This window comes from Falco punctatus (assembly GCF_963210335.1).
Source record: "Falco punctatus genome assembly, chromosome: 1".
Lineage (NCBI taxonomy): Eukaryota > Metazoa > Chordata > Aves > Falconiformes > Falconidae > Falco > Falco punctatus.
The window spans coordinates 19,119,159-19,132,781 of NC_137580.1; the positions used below are offsets into that span (position 1 = coordinate 19,119,159).

Consider the following 13,623-nt stretch of genomic DNA (forward strand, 5'->3'; position numbering starts at 1 on the left):
GCTGTAGGTCTGAATAGTGTTGATACAGAGAGTTCACTTCTGGAATGGCAAAGTAACACCAATCCTGGTGTATCATCTGTGGCCCATCTACCAAGGCTGCTCGGAGGCTTGGAGTAGTTCAGCAGTGCACGTTGACCTTTGAGGAACCAATGTCAGTGACTTAAATCATTTACAAAAATCCGTGCTATAGATAAAAGGGAATGCAAGAAGTTCAGGTCAGATTTTGCTGAATTTAAGTTCTGGTGAAACTTACGGCCTAGATTTCTAATTCAGGAGATTTACCCTTCATCTTGTCTGAAGGTTTACATAGTATTGTATTGTCACTGCCACACACGTGACAGCTGTGAGTCAGATCTCTGAAAATAATGAAAAAAAGCTTTACTATCAGGAGAATTTTTGCTCAGAAAAGCTGCTTACAAATCCTAATGGTAGCTTGTAAGCCTCTAGGATGGCCGTAGGTCATGTTTTCCAGCTTTCTTCCCTGCAACCACAAGAGACAGAAATGTACTTTCTATGTATAAAGGTGACCTTCCTACCCAGTCCTATGATCTAGCAGCTGCAGCTTTAAAAGGAACATCAAATACAGAACATTGTGCAGAAAATTAACCAAAAAATAACCAACATCAATCGCGTACAAAATCTGTATGTGTCAATATTAACTGCATGTATGAGGACACTACACGCTATTTATTTTACCAATTTTTTTTTCATTAGGTAGCACCTGGAGGCTAACTGAGATGAGTTTCTGATATATTATGCAGAGTAATATAAGGTTCAGAAGCAACAGAAGGAGTTGCAAAAGGAGTGGTTTTCTTGTTTTTCAATCAATGGATGACAATACTTCAAACTGAAGTTCTGCTACCACCCTTGAGATGGCTTTCTACTTTTCCCTTGTATGCCTTCATGAGCCAAGATAAAGCTCCATTTACTTTGTCACACAGAAAAAAATCTTCTTGTGGGCAAAAGGGAATGCACCACACATGCACAATCAGAATGTACTGCCCGTCTAGCTAATGTTTTAACAGCTTAATAATCCATGTTGTCCAATTAACACAGAAAAGCTTCATTAATATTACAGGAAAAATTGCTATAGAAAGAAAATAACTCCTTCCTGCTACGTACCCCTTTTCTCTGGTGTGTGCTTGCCTTTCCTGCATCACCTTGGCTCCCCTAGGTCAGTGGTCTCAGGCTTCCTTGAGAGGCTCTCAGAGGGAGGGTGTTGTGTGTGCAGCAGCCATCAGCATCGTCAGCCCTTTGCTGGGAGCAGTACGACAATCATGGTGGGGATCCCAAAGATTTACTTGAAGTTATCCTTTTCTGCTTTTTATCACAGTATGCTTCTTTCTCGTTGCTTCCCAGCTGAAGTCTCAAAGATGCGCCCCCAGCCCTTTTACCCCTGGGGGCTGCTGTTTGTTGCACAGTGGTTCCTTGGGGCTCTTTGGCCTTTACTACATGTAGTTTCCCATCGCTCAGGCTAAAACAGGTCAGGCACAGCTGCTAAACCAAGCTACAACCAGCTCAGGCAGAGACACAGACAAGCGCTGGGTCCCCGCACTGCCAGGTCAGTGCAAAGCCTGGTGCTTTCCCCTGGTAATGGCAAAAATCACATTTGCCAGGCTAGCACAACAAACGTGTCTTCATGTTAGTCATGCTTAGGACTACTTCATCTTCTCATTTTTTCTTTATTCCTTTCACTTTATTATGTTTTTAAATGGACTTGAGCTTTCTAAATAAATCAAACAGTAGAGAATGAAAATCAGTCCATAATAAAAATGGGTTTTGAAGAATGAAAGGGCTGAATGGATAAGAAAAACAAACAAACAAATATTCTGATGGTATTTCAAGTTCAAAAAGCCACATGTATTAGAGAAAAAATGAAAACTCCTGGTTTTGTATTGCTGTTGGTGATCACAGGCAGCAGCTGGAAGGAAGATGGTCCAGCCCACCTCCCCTGTGCAAGACAGGGACAGTTACAATGCCGAGTAACCTAGCCATAAATAATACCAGTGACAGAAGTTCCACAATATCCTCCACTGCCCCCTACCCACTGCTTCACTGCCTTTTACCCCAGACAGTTTTTCTCAGCACCCTTCTTGCTGTAACTTAAGGCTATTAGTTCTTCTTTAATCCACAAATATCTCTAAAACTTTGGTTTGTTCACTGATGCACATAAAGAACATCTCTCTCCTCCTGCCAGACTGGTGCAAGTGTTACTAAGATCAACGGCCACTTTGAAAGAATGGAGTTGTAGTAGAAAAGCAAGATATTGTTTACCCTCCAGCTCCTCAAGAACCTGTACTACCTGGGCCATTGTTCTGCATGGTCCCCTGCGGTTGCATCCAGGGCAAATGCTGGGGATTTACAATTCAGATTTTCACCTCTGCCCAGTCCTGACCAATTTATCCATTTCAGACAATCTCCCTGTATTTTTTTTCCAGACATGGAAATCCAACAAAGGCATTCTTAGCAGCTAGGTATATTTTTGATGCTAAAAGCCAGTTATATTGTACAGACTAAGTTTGCTGTAAGTTTATAATGCGCAGCAGCGTGCGCAGGCCAGGCTCACACGGAGTGCCCCGAGCTGAGGTTGCCTCCAGCTCTGTCTCCCCCAGCTCCCTCTTGCAGGACCAGCCAGCCACACTGTACTCAAGCTGGCCTCCAGCCAAGCACCCCACAGCCAGCAGATGCGCTCGAGGCCTTGGCTGTGGCTTTCAGTGGTTTTGATGCCTGTTTATTAAAATATGAAATACCATGGGGTTCCACTGGCAGGACGCTGTGGGCAAAGAGTGCCTGCTTAGCTTGGTTTTGTCAGCCTTCATGTCCTGCTGTCTTCTAATGGTCCTGTGCCGTGCAGAAGAGTGGAGCTAAACATATCTGCTCTCAGAGTGCTACAAATGAAGATGCCAATTTAATTATTTACTATTAGTTATTAGCTATAGGAATTAAAATACCCCTTTTAGATGTATTAATCATACTTACTCTAATCAAAGCTATACTAGAACAAGTGCATTTGCTCAACATAGCTATTAAACACAAGACAAATTAGAGCAAAAGGGCCACCTAGTGACAAAACTATTGCAAGTAATTTTAGAGTACACAAAAATGCTTTTCTTTTTCCCTGAAGTTTTAGCTGAACATGCAGTGAATGTTAAAGAAATCAGAGGCTTACTGAAAGCCATACAAACACTTCTGTAGATAAGCAGAATACCTTTACTGGAAAGAAATATACAACTTTATTCCATTTCTTTTTCATTTCTATAAGCTCCCACCAGCTCTTTCTGCCCATCTTAGAAGTTTTGGACTCTTTGAAGTCCAAAGTTTTGGATTATGTGGGCTCATCCAATAAGAATTGTATAAATGTTTAACTGCTCACCACTCAGAAAATCAGCTGGATTCAGCGAAAATTATGGCATCAAGTCACCTGTCAAAACAGCCAAATCCTAGGAAGCTCAGAAGAAAGAAGCAGCTCTAAAGCTGACATACCTTTGTCTTTCCCCTTTTACACCTTCCCTGTCCTCCACAGGATGTCACTGCTCCTCTCTCCTTCCCGTCACACCGGGTGACCTGTTGAGTGTGTCTTGTTCCCTACTCAATGTGTTGGGCACAAGTTTAAAACCAAAATACTCAAAAGTACTTAAATGGTGAACCACGCACAGGACAAGAGAGTCACAGTGCAGAAACACAGAAGCTTCAGGAGCATTATAGATGGTGTTTCCATAAGAAGCACCTTTCTTTAAGCCGCACTCAGCCAACAGGAATGATTGAAAAAGTGATGCTGTACGAGGGACATGCAATGCAATAAACCTTAGGGAGGCCACCTCACCCATCAACACCCCAGAACAGCAATTTCTCCGGTTCTTCACATCACTGTTCATGACCTCTGGGGACAAAAATGAGCAAAGAGGTAACAGGGAGACAAAATCTACCAGATGGTAAGATCAGTGGAAAAGGGAGTGGAGGTACAGATACGAGGCTGGCAGTTCGGACTGGTACATCCATGTACAGCAGCACATCATAGCAGAGTTGTGTGCCAATGAGCTCAGGTCTGAGCACAGGACAGTCACGCTGGGGTAGCACTGCACTCCAGAAAACTCTACAACTTCCTAGGACACAAGGAGCCAATTAGCCCATTTCTGCACCACACCTCATTAATTTTCAGGTCCTGGAGTACAGTTGTGTGGACCTGGAAGGGATGTCTAGGTGCTCCATTATGTTTTCAGTTCCAGTGCCCAGATGAGTACCTACCATTTGGGCCCATCTTTCTTTAACTTGCGCTGATCCTTCTTTTCTTTGTTCCAACTCTCCTCTCAATAACTTCACTTCAGCTTCAGTTCCTATCAGCTCCTTTTAATCTCTTCTTGCACACCCTGTGCACAGGGCCTTGCACACCCTCTTTCTTCAGTGTCATTGTCCACCCTTTCTAGTCTTCACAAACAAAGTAGCTAACAAAAATGTTGGAACTCCCTCAACATTGGCTAACCACCTTGTGATGTAAAAAAAAGTGTCAGACATATGATGGATGACCACAGAAAATGAAACCACAACAACAAAACCCCAACCTCCCCTCTCTCCTCACTTTCCATTTCCATGGCAGGTAGCACACTAGAATCAAGCTGCAGGAAAGATTATTTAACTCAGTGACAAGGAAAAACTTTGTAGTAGTAAAGATCGCTGAGCACTGGAATAGCTTGCACAAGGGGACTGTAGAACCTCTGTTGTTAGAGGCTTGAGAAACTGTAGTCATTAATGATGTAGGGGTTCTTGATTGTCCATGTGGGCAGGATAGTGCACTAGTTAATCTCTACAGACCTTCTCCAGATCCCTCTTCTAGGATCCTATGAAAATTAAGAAACAGTAAGAAGATGCAAAATGATTTTACATCTCCACGGCACAGCTCACGAAAAATTTTCCTGTAACATACAACAGTAAGTCTAATACATCTATACACATTTATAACATGATTTACAACACAATGACCATAGGAAAAACAATTAACTTACTATTCCAGGAAATTCCTGACTATAAAGATGTAATATTTCATATCTGCTATTATTGTTCAAAGAGGCAAAATAATGTTGCCCTCTATTTGAAGTGGAAATGCATTTTTAATATATTAAAATGCAAATATTTCATTTAAAAAAATGAACTAGCAATTATTTTCCAAAGAATCCTCCATCCATACTGGAAATCAGGCAGAGAATAAGAATTCCCTATTTTTCAGCATCTGAGATACATTTTTCATCACAGCAGAATAAACATTTTTCACAGAACAAATAATTATATTAAAAGCCTATCCCAGATTTTCCCTTCTCTGCTGAGGAAGCAGAGGAAATGGGCATACTTGGTGATGTTTGTACATCCTCACTGTATAAATTTTTAATTCTCTCAGGCAGAAGAAATGAGAGGCTTCATGCCTTCTTGTTCCCAGACCAGGTCACATTCAAGAAGACATACTTCAAGATCAGACATTAGGCAAAGCATCAGCAGTGGCAGGAATCACACTGCAGCGCAAGTTTAATGAGAAGCTGGTTTCATTTGGTTTACAATTCTATTAAAACGACTACAGAGAAAACTATCACAAGTTAAAGAGTCCACTTGAGCAGCACCACACTATGGATTATTTTATGATGAACTAATTGGTCTCCAGACTATCACAGCACATATAAAGTGTTTCATCTGTTCCTGAACAAGGCTGTCAATTTTTGGGATTAAGGACCTTATTTGTACAAAAACTCAGGACAGACGAATGCTGCTATTCAATTCACCAGCAGTAGTGCTTGCCCCTTGCAAGATTTCTGCCTGCCTAATGTAAGTAAGATTATGAGCTTTATTGATTTTCAGTGTAACTTAAGAGCTGAATATAAGACATCAACAGACACTTGCCATTAATCAAAGTAACCGCTAAAGCACTGCTGTTTATGTTCTGTACCAACACAAACAGAGGCAGATTTAAAGTATAAGGCCAGGCTTTTCTTTAATGAGATTGCAATAGGTTTTGTGGTTATTGGGTTTTAAAAACTATTTCTCCCCAAGGAGGTAGAGGAGAAAGGAGAATAAATAAAGGTCATAAACTGCCTCTCATTTAGTGCAAGCTACCTGTTGATACCAGAAAGCCTCAGAAACATAACATTTAACAATACCAATGTGTTTCTATCTATGAGTCTAAAGGTCTCAATGAATTACATGTTATGCTGGTATATAAAGCCACACAAAGATCAGACATTCCGTTATGTAACTATGCTTAAATGAAGTCATAAGAACTTTGTACACCTACCAGGAATTCCTGCATTCTCCACATAATACCTATACCTGTTACTCACGTCTAGTTATCAGGAATTTGTTGCGGATGAATAGACAACTAATACAAAACTTCACTGAAGAATATCTGCTCTAGGTGAAAATATATTGGAATAAGATATTTTACCTGGTCAACAGCTGCTCACGAAGGATGTATGCAGTCACTAAGACCCCTTATCCTTCCCACAGAAACAGATTTCCTTTGGCATATTGCTGTCACCAGGTATACCTCTGAGAAACAACACTTGGAGCTCCAGAGGCCCACAGAGCGCTGCTGAGCTGCCATTCCTCTTCATTACTGCAGTAGCCACAACCTGGAAAGCTGTAGCAGAAAATAAAAACACACACACACACCCCCTCCAAAAAAAGGCACATGCATTTTGTGTACATTTGCAAAAGAAGCTGAGACAGCATTACTATGAGAAAGAAAGCATTAAAGGTTATTGGTTTGACATTGCATATGCTCCCCAGCAAGTACACAGGTTGAGCATTGGCAGACAGGTATTTTGGATGGTTTCCTGATGATTCTTCTTTAAAAAGTTTCAGTCTCTACCTTCATACTGAAGCCATTCCTCTGTTTCTTCGGCAGCTCTTTTCCAGCCATCTTCGTTCCTTCCCCATGAGGGCAGAACCACATTTGAATGCCAGAAATCATTCTTTTTTTGCTGTGGGGTTTTTTTTTTCCTACTCTTTCTCAGTCCCTTATTTAAGTATATAGGGTTTTGACAGCATGTCCGAGGTTTACTGATATTTTAAACTATTGTGGATTAAACAGAGCATGAAAAGGACATCAGCCCCCACCTTTATCTCCCATTCGGCTTCTGCAGTGTTGGCAAAGAGTGCCAACACAGTGACATGTCTTCCCTCTCCCCCTTGACCCAATCCCCTCACCACATGCCAGACTTTCCCTGTTGGCTCTCTGAATGCCTACCGCCTGCATGAGGACTCCCAAAGCAGGAGACCTTCAGCACTGCAAGCCCCTGGCCCCAGAAGCCCACCGAGGAGCAGAGAGAAGGCAGCACCCTTCTTTCCTGAGATGTGCCCACAGCAGCAACATTCCCTCTTCCCTCCTATTACATGTGGATTGTTTTCATCCCTGCTTTGAATTCTGATTCTTCAAAAACAAGCAAACAAAACCAAACCCCCAGCCCCTGAATACAGCTTTGCAATTTCAGGTGCATTGACAGCGGTCAGCTCAGCACTGCACATACCGAGAAACACTCTGACCCTAGGGGCTCTTTGGATACTTAGGCAGAAATACAACTGTTTGTAAGCTTGTAGTTGTGGAATTACATTTTTTTCCTCAGTGTTATTTGCAAATAAAGCATCAAAAAATCAAATGCAGAAGTAATTTTCAGCAGCTTGATTGCTGACTCCCATAAATTCGACATGCTTAATTTCTAATTTTCACAACCTCATTTAATTGTAAAGCCACTCCTGCTGTTCACCTCCTCCACAACATACCCAGTGGGGGTGTGTGGCAGTTATGAGTAGCACTCCAGAACACATTTTCAGAAATGAAGGTAATGTAGATGACTAGGAAACAAGCTCATGAAGTCTCGCAAAGACAATGCAAAGTCCTGTGCCTTCCTTTCTGATTCAGTGTGAAATGCTGCCTCTTACTATGGGAAAGTAATGAATACTTGACTGCTCTTTTTCACACTAGTGTTGACTTTGGCCATGAAACACATTTATTATGTGACACAAAAGAAGAAGAAAGGATAAAAGGAAAAAAAAGGAGAAAAATTAAAAGGAGAAAGCGGTTTCTTTAATCAAGGAGAGCGAGGGATCTGGAAAATAAAAATACATTGTGCTAAATAGAAATATCATATGTCATTGGTAAAGGGGACAATTCTTTTATTGACTTTTTGGATATTCCGCTTCAAGGCAAGCAGACCCATATTATTGTTCTCACAAAACTTTCCGCAGAAATTAGAATAATATAAGTGAAAGACAGAGCTGTTAACCACACTTGCAAAACTTACTCAAGAGCATGCCAAGGCCTCAGGCTCTGTCTCCTCTGTTAGTACTGCCACTTTTTTGGCTAATTCCCTAAGGAAACAAGGTTTATACAACTGTATAGGCTTCTCTCTGCCTCAGCTTCCCTTCCTCAAGCCCTGCAGTAAGCCTGTAAATGGTCAGCCCATTTCAACCAAATTCAGACAAGGGAGGGCAAACTCCACTGCTGTACGCTCAGAAGTCAGAAGCCGTTCCCAACTTCCAGGTCCATACATGCCTTGCAACCTCATCCACTCCCATTTTATGTTAGCAAGGACAGAAGAAGTCAATGGTTCAGATATACTTTTTTATCTGCCAAATCAGTGACCACAGAGTTGATTTTTATTACTGCTTTTTATTTAGCAAAGGCACAGTTCATTCATTCCTGCTTTTCTACTTTTTTTAATCAAGTCTTTTACATTCCAGTCTACCAAGAAACACTGTTTAAAAAATGCTAATACACTTCATCACATTGCTTCTAGGGTTATTATTCCACGACATCACTTGGAGCTAGTCGGTAACTCTCATGCTACGTAGTTTTTTCTAGAATCCAGTCTGAATACTCAGCAACTTTTGTGTAGACACCCGGCTGCCTGGGGCGAGCGCAGCCTTCACCCCAGCTGGTGATGCCCACCAGATACCACACCTCCTCGTGCCTGCACGACAGCGGCCCTCCTGAATCTCCCTGTGTCACAGGAGAAGAAATCAGAGCACGCAAGGAAGAGCTCTCGTCAGTATTTCTCTCTCAAAGAAAACCTTGATTAAAATCAGCATCATGCAGCATTAACACCAGCATAATTGCCTGGATTTCCATCACTTTCACTTAAGGTTAATTAACAGCCTACTGAAGCAGGTTTTCTTTTTTATCTAGTAAATTCACTTCTAAATTCTTTCCAGTCATTGCAAATCATTTCCACTTCCCACAAGGGTTCAAAACTACTGACTTTTTATGTATTTATTTATCTACATACACTGATTTAAAACCCAATGAAGACTACACATGCAAGTGAGAAAAACAGTAAATTTGCTAATGTTTTCTCCTACAACCTTAGTTTTAGGACACAAACCTCAGCTCTCTGCATGGCTTATCTTGTTTGAGTGACTGTCCCTCTCAGGATAGAACACCTCTCTCTTTTCTTTTCCTATTCCTAACTGATCTTTCTGAACATAAGGTTCTTTAGTGTAGCTGTTATGAGTTGTTAAGACAATAGCAAGTCTGTTACTTTTATAAACCAGCATCCCCATGTTCTGGTACACAGTTTCAGATAAAGCAACCTTAACTGGCATAGAGGAAATCTTAGCTTCAAGTATTTTTATTCCTAATTACTCAATACCGATCATAGTAACAGTAAACATCTTAACATAAAAATGTTAACCGTTAAATGCTTAATATGAAAATACTGTATGTGGTAGAGAATTTAATCTTACTAATCAGACTATTTTCTTCTTGCATAAATTAACTCAGAATACTTAAATTAATGGAAGTACACGAGCTTACGCCTAAGCAGAGAATCTGGCTCACTGAACTCATGCTGTTGTGACATTTTCAATTATAACGAACAGAACAATCCACTCATGTTGTCTTTAGCCTTCCATTCCTTGTGCATTTTAATAGCATCGCTAGCACCCTTCCTTTTGGGTTTGTACACAGTGGATGCTTTGAAATAAGCTTTCACATGTATTTCATGTCAAGAAATAAAAATATCACATAGGAAACCTGCTTTTACTGGAGAAACGCTCTGAGATACTATACTTCTGTCTTTGGATTTCTAATACTCCAAAGGAATACTGGTTTACTGCCTAAATGCATGAGTTTATATATATATATATATATATATATACACACACACTCAGAATTTCTTATCCATGGAATCTATCCCTAAAGATTTCAATGTCACATAAGAAATATCTTGCAAATACCTTGATTTCCAGTGCTTCTGACATGCAAGACTGACAAATTAATCAACAGCCTTATTGATAACCATATTTTTCTAATGGCAACTAAAAAAAAATTACAGTACTAAATTATATATTTGAACAAATGGCTGGAATATAGAACTATATACTACTACTTTTCATTACCTTACAAGCATCCCTTCCACCTTCGTCATAGCCAGCACAGATCACTTTGTCACCTATTCTGTGCTTCCGGTACCTTGCCTGGCACTCCTCCCTGGACATGAGGGGAACGGTAGCCTTCTGAAGGATATCTTCCACACGACCTATGTGATGGGTGGTACAAACAGAAACATGTTTGCTTCTAACAAAACAGAAGTTCAAATTAAACCCCAGAAATCCCCTTACAGTGGTATTACACAGTTGGAGGCCAGTGCTTTTAGAGCAATGTTAGATGTTCATGACACTGATTTTCCTTTTTTTTTGGTTAGTAAACCATGTGAATTATCTGTAATTTGAATGCTCTTACAATATCGTTTTACGTCTCGTGACTGGGCAAGCTTCAAAACTCCCTTGTGATTTGCAATGAATCCTCATATGAGTACGGCTTTCAGGACATTGGACCTTGTAACTTGCCCTCCCATTAAGAACATTGCTTTGTGTTATTAAGAATTATTTCTTAATAATGTTTTACAATAGGTTTGGAATCTCCCAGTTGCCCAATCTGTGCTGCTCCATGCTCTCGTAGTTTACAGGATGGAGAAATCGGCACGTAGAGTAAATAAGAGTATTTTAGAGCAGCCTTTTCTTAGAAATTAACAGAGGAAATTAGCCTATACAGCATCCACCTAAATTTGTTAGATTTCACATTGAACTCTAACCTTCAAATAGGAAAGTGTACAAAGGAAAGGACATTGTTTAAATAGGGGGGTGTGTGTACATATAGATATACACATGTAAAACCAGACTTTTATAATTAACAGCTATTTGGCCTAACTCCATATAGTATCAGAGGAGTTCAAATCGCATCAACTGTCAAAACACGAAAATCATTAGCACTGTTTATAATCAGCCTTCAGAATCATAAAAGCAACATCTTCCATCTTAATTTCTAAAGTCATATGAATACAATGACGCCAAAAAAAAAAAAAAACACCAAAAAAAACCCCATGAGTTATGGGCAGACTGTAATTCTAAACCTCACAGTTCAGTGATAAGTCTGTCAGCTATTTTCCAGCCGGGAGCACGAAAAGGAGTGTGCAGCCCAGATATATACTGGGTTTTGCCAGTAGATTAAGCTAGAATCTAAGGAAAAGTATTTGAGGGCTGTACAGGATATATTTAAGGTTGCCTACTTACATTTATCATATTACTGAGTCAAATGATTTATAAAATCTAATTTTTTTGTCAGAGCACTAAGGCATTTAAGGATAATTTCATACATCTCATTTGATGCCTTAATAGAAGTAGATTCTAATTAAGAATTATATTACAATGCTGGCCAGATAGTAATAATGGTACTCAAGAACATAGCAGAATTTTCTTTCAAAAAAGAAGGGAGAGTTTCTTTAATAAAAAAAAAGGGGAGGGAGGGTGTATGGTTTCTTCACCCACGTGACTTTTGCAAATACCAGAACTCACTGCTCATACATGCATCTGTACCTTTTTCTTTTCTGTAGCCCCAGCCAATTACCCAACAGTCAGTATAAAGTATGTTAGCATCTTCTTTTGATGGCAGGCAAATAGGCAGTTGAAGATCTAAAATACGATTAAAAAAATATTAGTTTGACTAGCAGAGATAACGGCAGCATTAAGGTTTTGTGGGCATCTACACGACCCCTGATGACAGCCTCCCTGTTATGCTTTGTCTCTTACAGTACGTATCATTCCAGGCACATAAATGAAAGCCACCCCTTTTCTTTTTAAAGCCAATAGAATGAGATTCTCCTCAACCCCCAGTAACTCCATATTAAAGGAAGCCAGCCCAGGTGTCATGCACTGCCATACCAATGCCAGCCTTATGTCATCCTGCACATTTTCAGAATTCCTCTGAAATACACTACATACCAGTAAAATTCATAGGCTTATCAAGTTTCATTAAAGCAATGTCATATCCAGTCTGTGTGTATTTATACTGAGGGTGAACAATAATCTCTTCCACTTTGAAGAAGGGCGTATCCTCATTTATTTCTGATTGTTTTAATATACCAGCATAAACACGCCAAATGTTGGGATTCTCAAGACTGAGGGAAAAAGACAAACAGTCAGTCTGCAGCAAAAAAATTTCACTCATTTAGAGTTTGTGTGCAGATGCCAAGATCCTCTGTTACTCCTGAGTGTACACTGAGGCCTTTTTTCATATTTTTTTTCATACACTCAAAATTGAAAAAAGGTTTGTTTTGTCCATTCCCTCCACTTCTTTCTGTTCCTCTCCCTACTCCTATTTTCCTCTTCACATCAGTTTTCTCTCTCGTTGTCCCGATCCTCCATCCTCTTCTGCCATCTTTTATGTTCTCTTTTTCTCTCTCTCTCTTTCTATTTTATTTTAATTGAGCCTAATGCAAGCCCTGAAGTAGTAAATGACATTATTTCCATTCATTCCAACACAACAGCTTTTCTAATAATGAAAATAAGCTTAGGAATATAAATTCAGGTAGAGTCTATTCTGACACTTCCTTGTTAGGAAAATGACACAGCCATGTAAATATAGATTAGAAAGTGTAATGTCATAGACCTACGTGAAAAGTTCCAGTTAATCCTGATTATTTCAGTTTTACTTTGAGTAAGTTTAAGGGCTATTTCATTGTGATATTCTACCATTAAGGCAACCTAGAAGTTTTGGTACATACAATGAGGAAGACACAAAATTTGTCCTAAATAAACTTTCAAAAATATTTTAAGATTTTATATATAAATTCATAAATATCAGTTAGGCTTAATAATTAGCAAAGTCTGTCTTTTTGATTTTTATTTTGCAAGCAAATCTTCTCCCTTTGCCTTTTATTATACTGGTAACTTCTACAGTGGATAACAGGTAAAGAATGATATCTTTTATATAGGTCTTTTAGAGTTTAAGCACTTCTATAAAGTTTGCCAGTGGAGGCAAAATATTGGCAACACTGTTCCACGTGAAATCAATAATGGGTAATTCACTACACTGCATGAGTAAAAATGACTGGTTTGGGGCAACGTTGCTGGGTCTTCCCTCTTTGAAGCATTTCATCTGTTACTTGTGCCTTTTCTCCCAGCAGGCTGCATTATAGCCTTACACTTTCCACTCTGTAAATGACAGGATAACCTGCATACAGGTGATGACAACCTAATAAATTAAATGAATCATCTATGTGACCATTAAATCAGCTCTTCACAACACAAGCAATTTCATGACCCAAATCTGATGGTAATTTGATTAACAATACAGACTATATGCAT

The 13,623-nt window shown here is 39.7% G+C and overlaps 1 protein-coding gene across 1 annotated transcript in view; it reads right to left on the bottom strand.

Annotated features, from left to right (window-relative positions):
• Positions 1 to 1,495: 1,495 nt before the first annotated feature.
• LOC308068705 (coagulation factor XI-like) overlaps positions 1,496 to 13,623 on the bottom strand; it is a 31,797-nt gene continuing 19,669 nt past the window's right edge. The window contains exons 14-17 of the mRNA XM_080399780.1: positions 12,259 to 12,434; positions 11,854 to 11,949; positions 10,378 to 10,517; positions 1,496 to 8,980 (exon numbers count right to left, since the gene is read on the bottom strand). Coding sequence (XP_080255906.1) covers positions 8,825 to 8,980; positions 10,378 to 10,517; positions 11,854 to 11,949; positions 12,259 to 12,434 — 568 coding nt within the window. The 3' untranslated portion in view covers positions 1,496 to 8,824. The remainder of the gene's footprint in view (positions 8,981 to 10,377; positions 10,518 to 11,853; positions 11,950 to 12,258; positions 12,435 to 13,623) is intronic.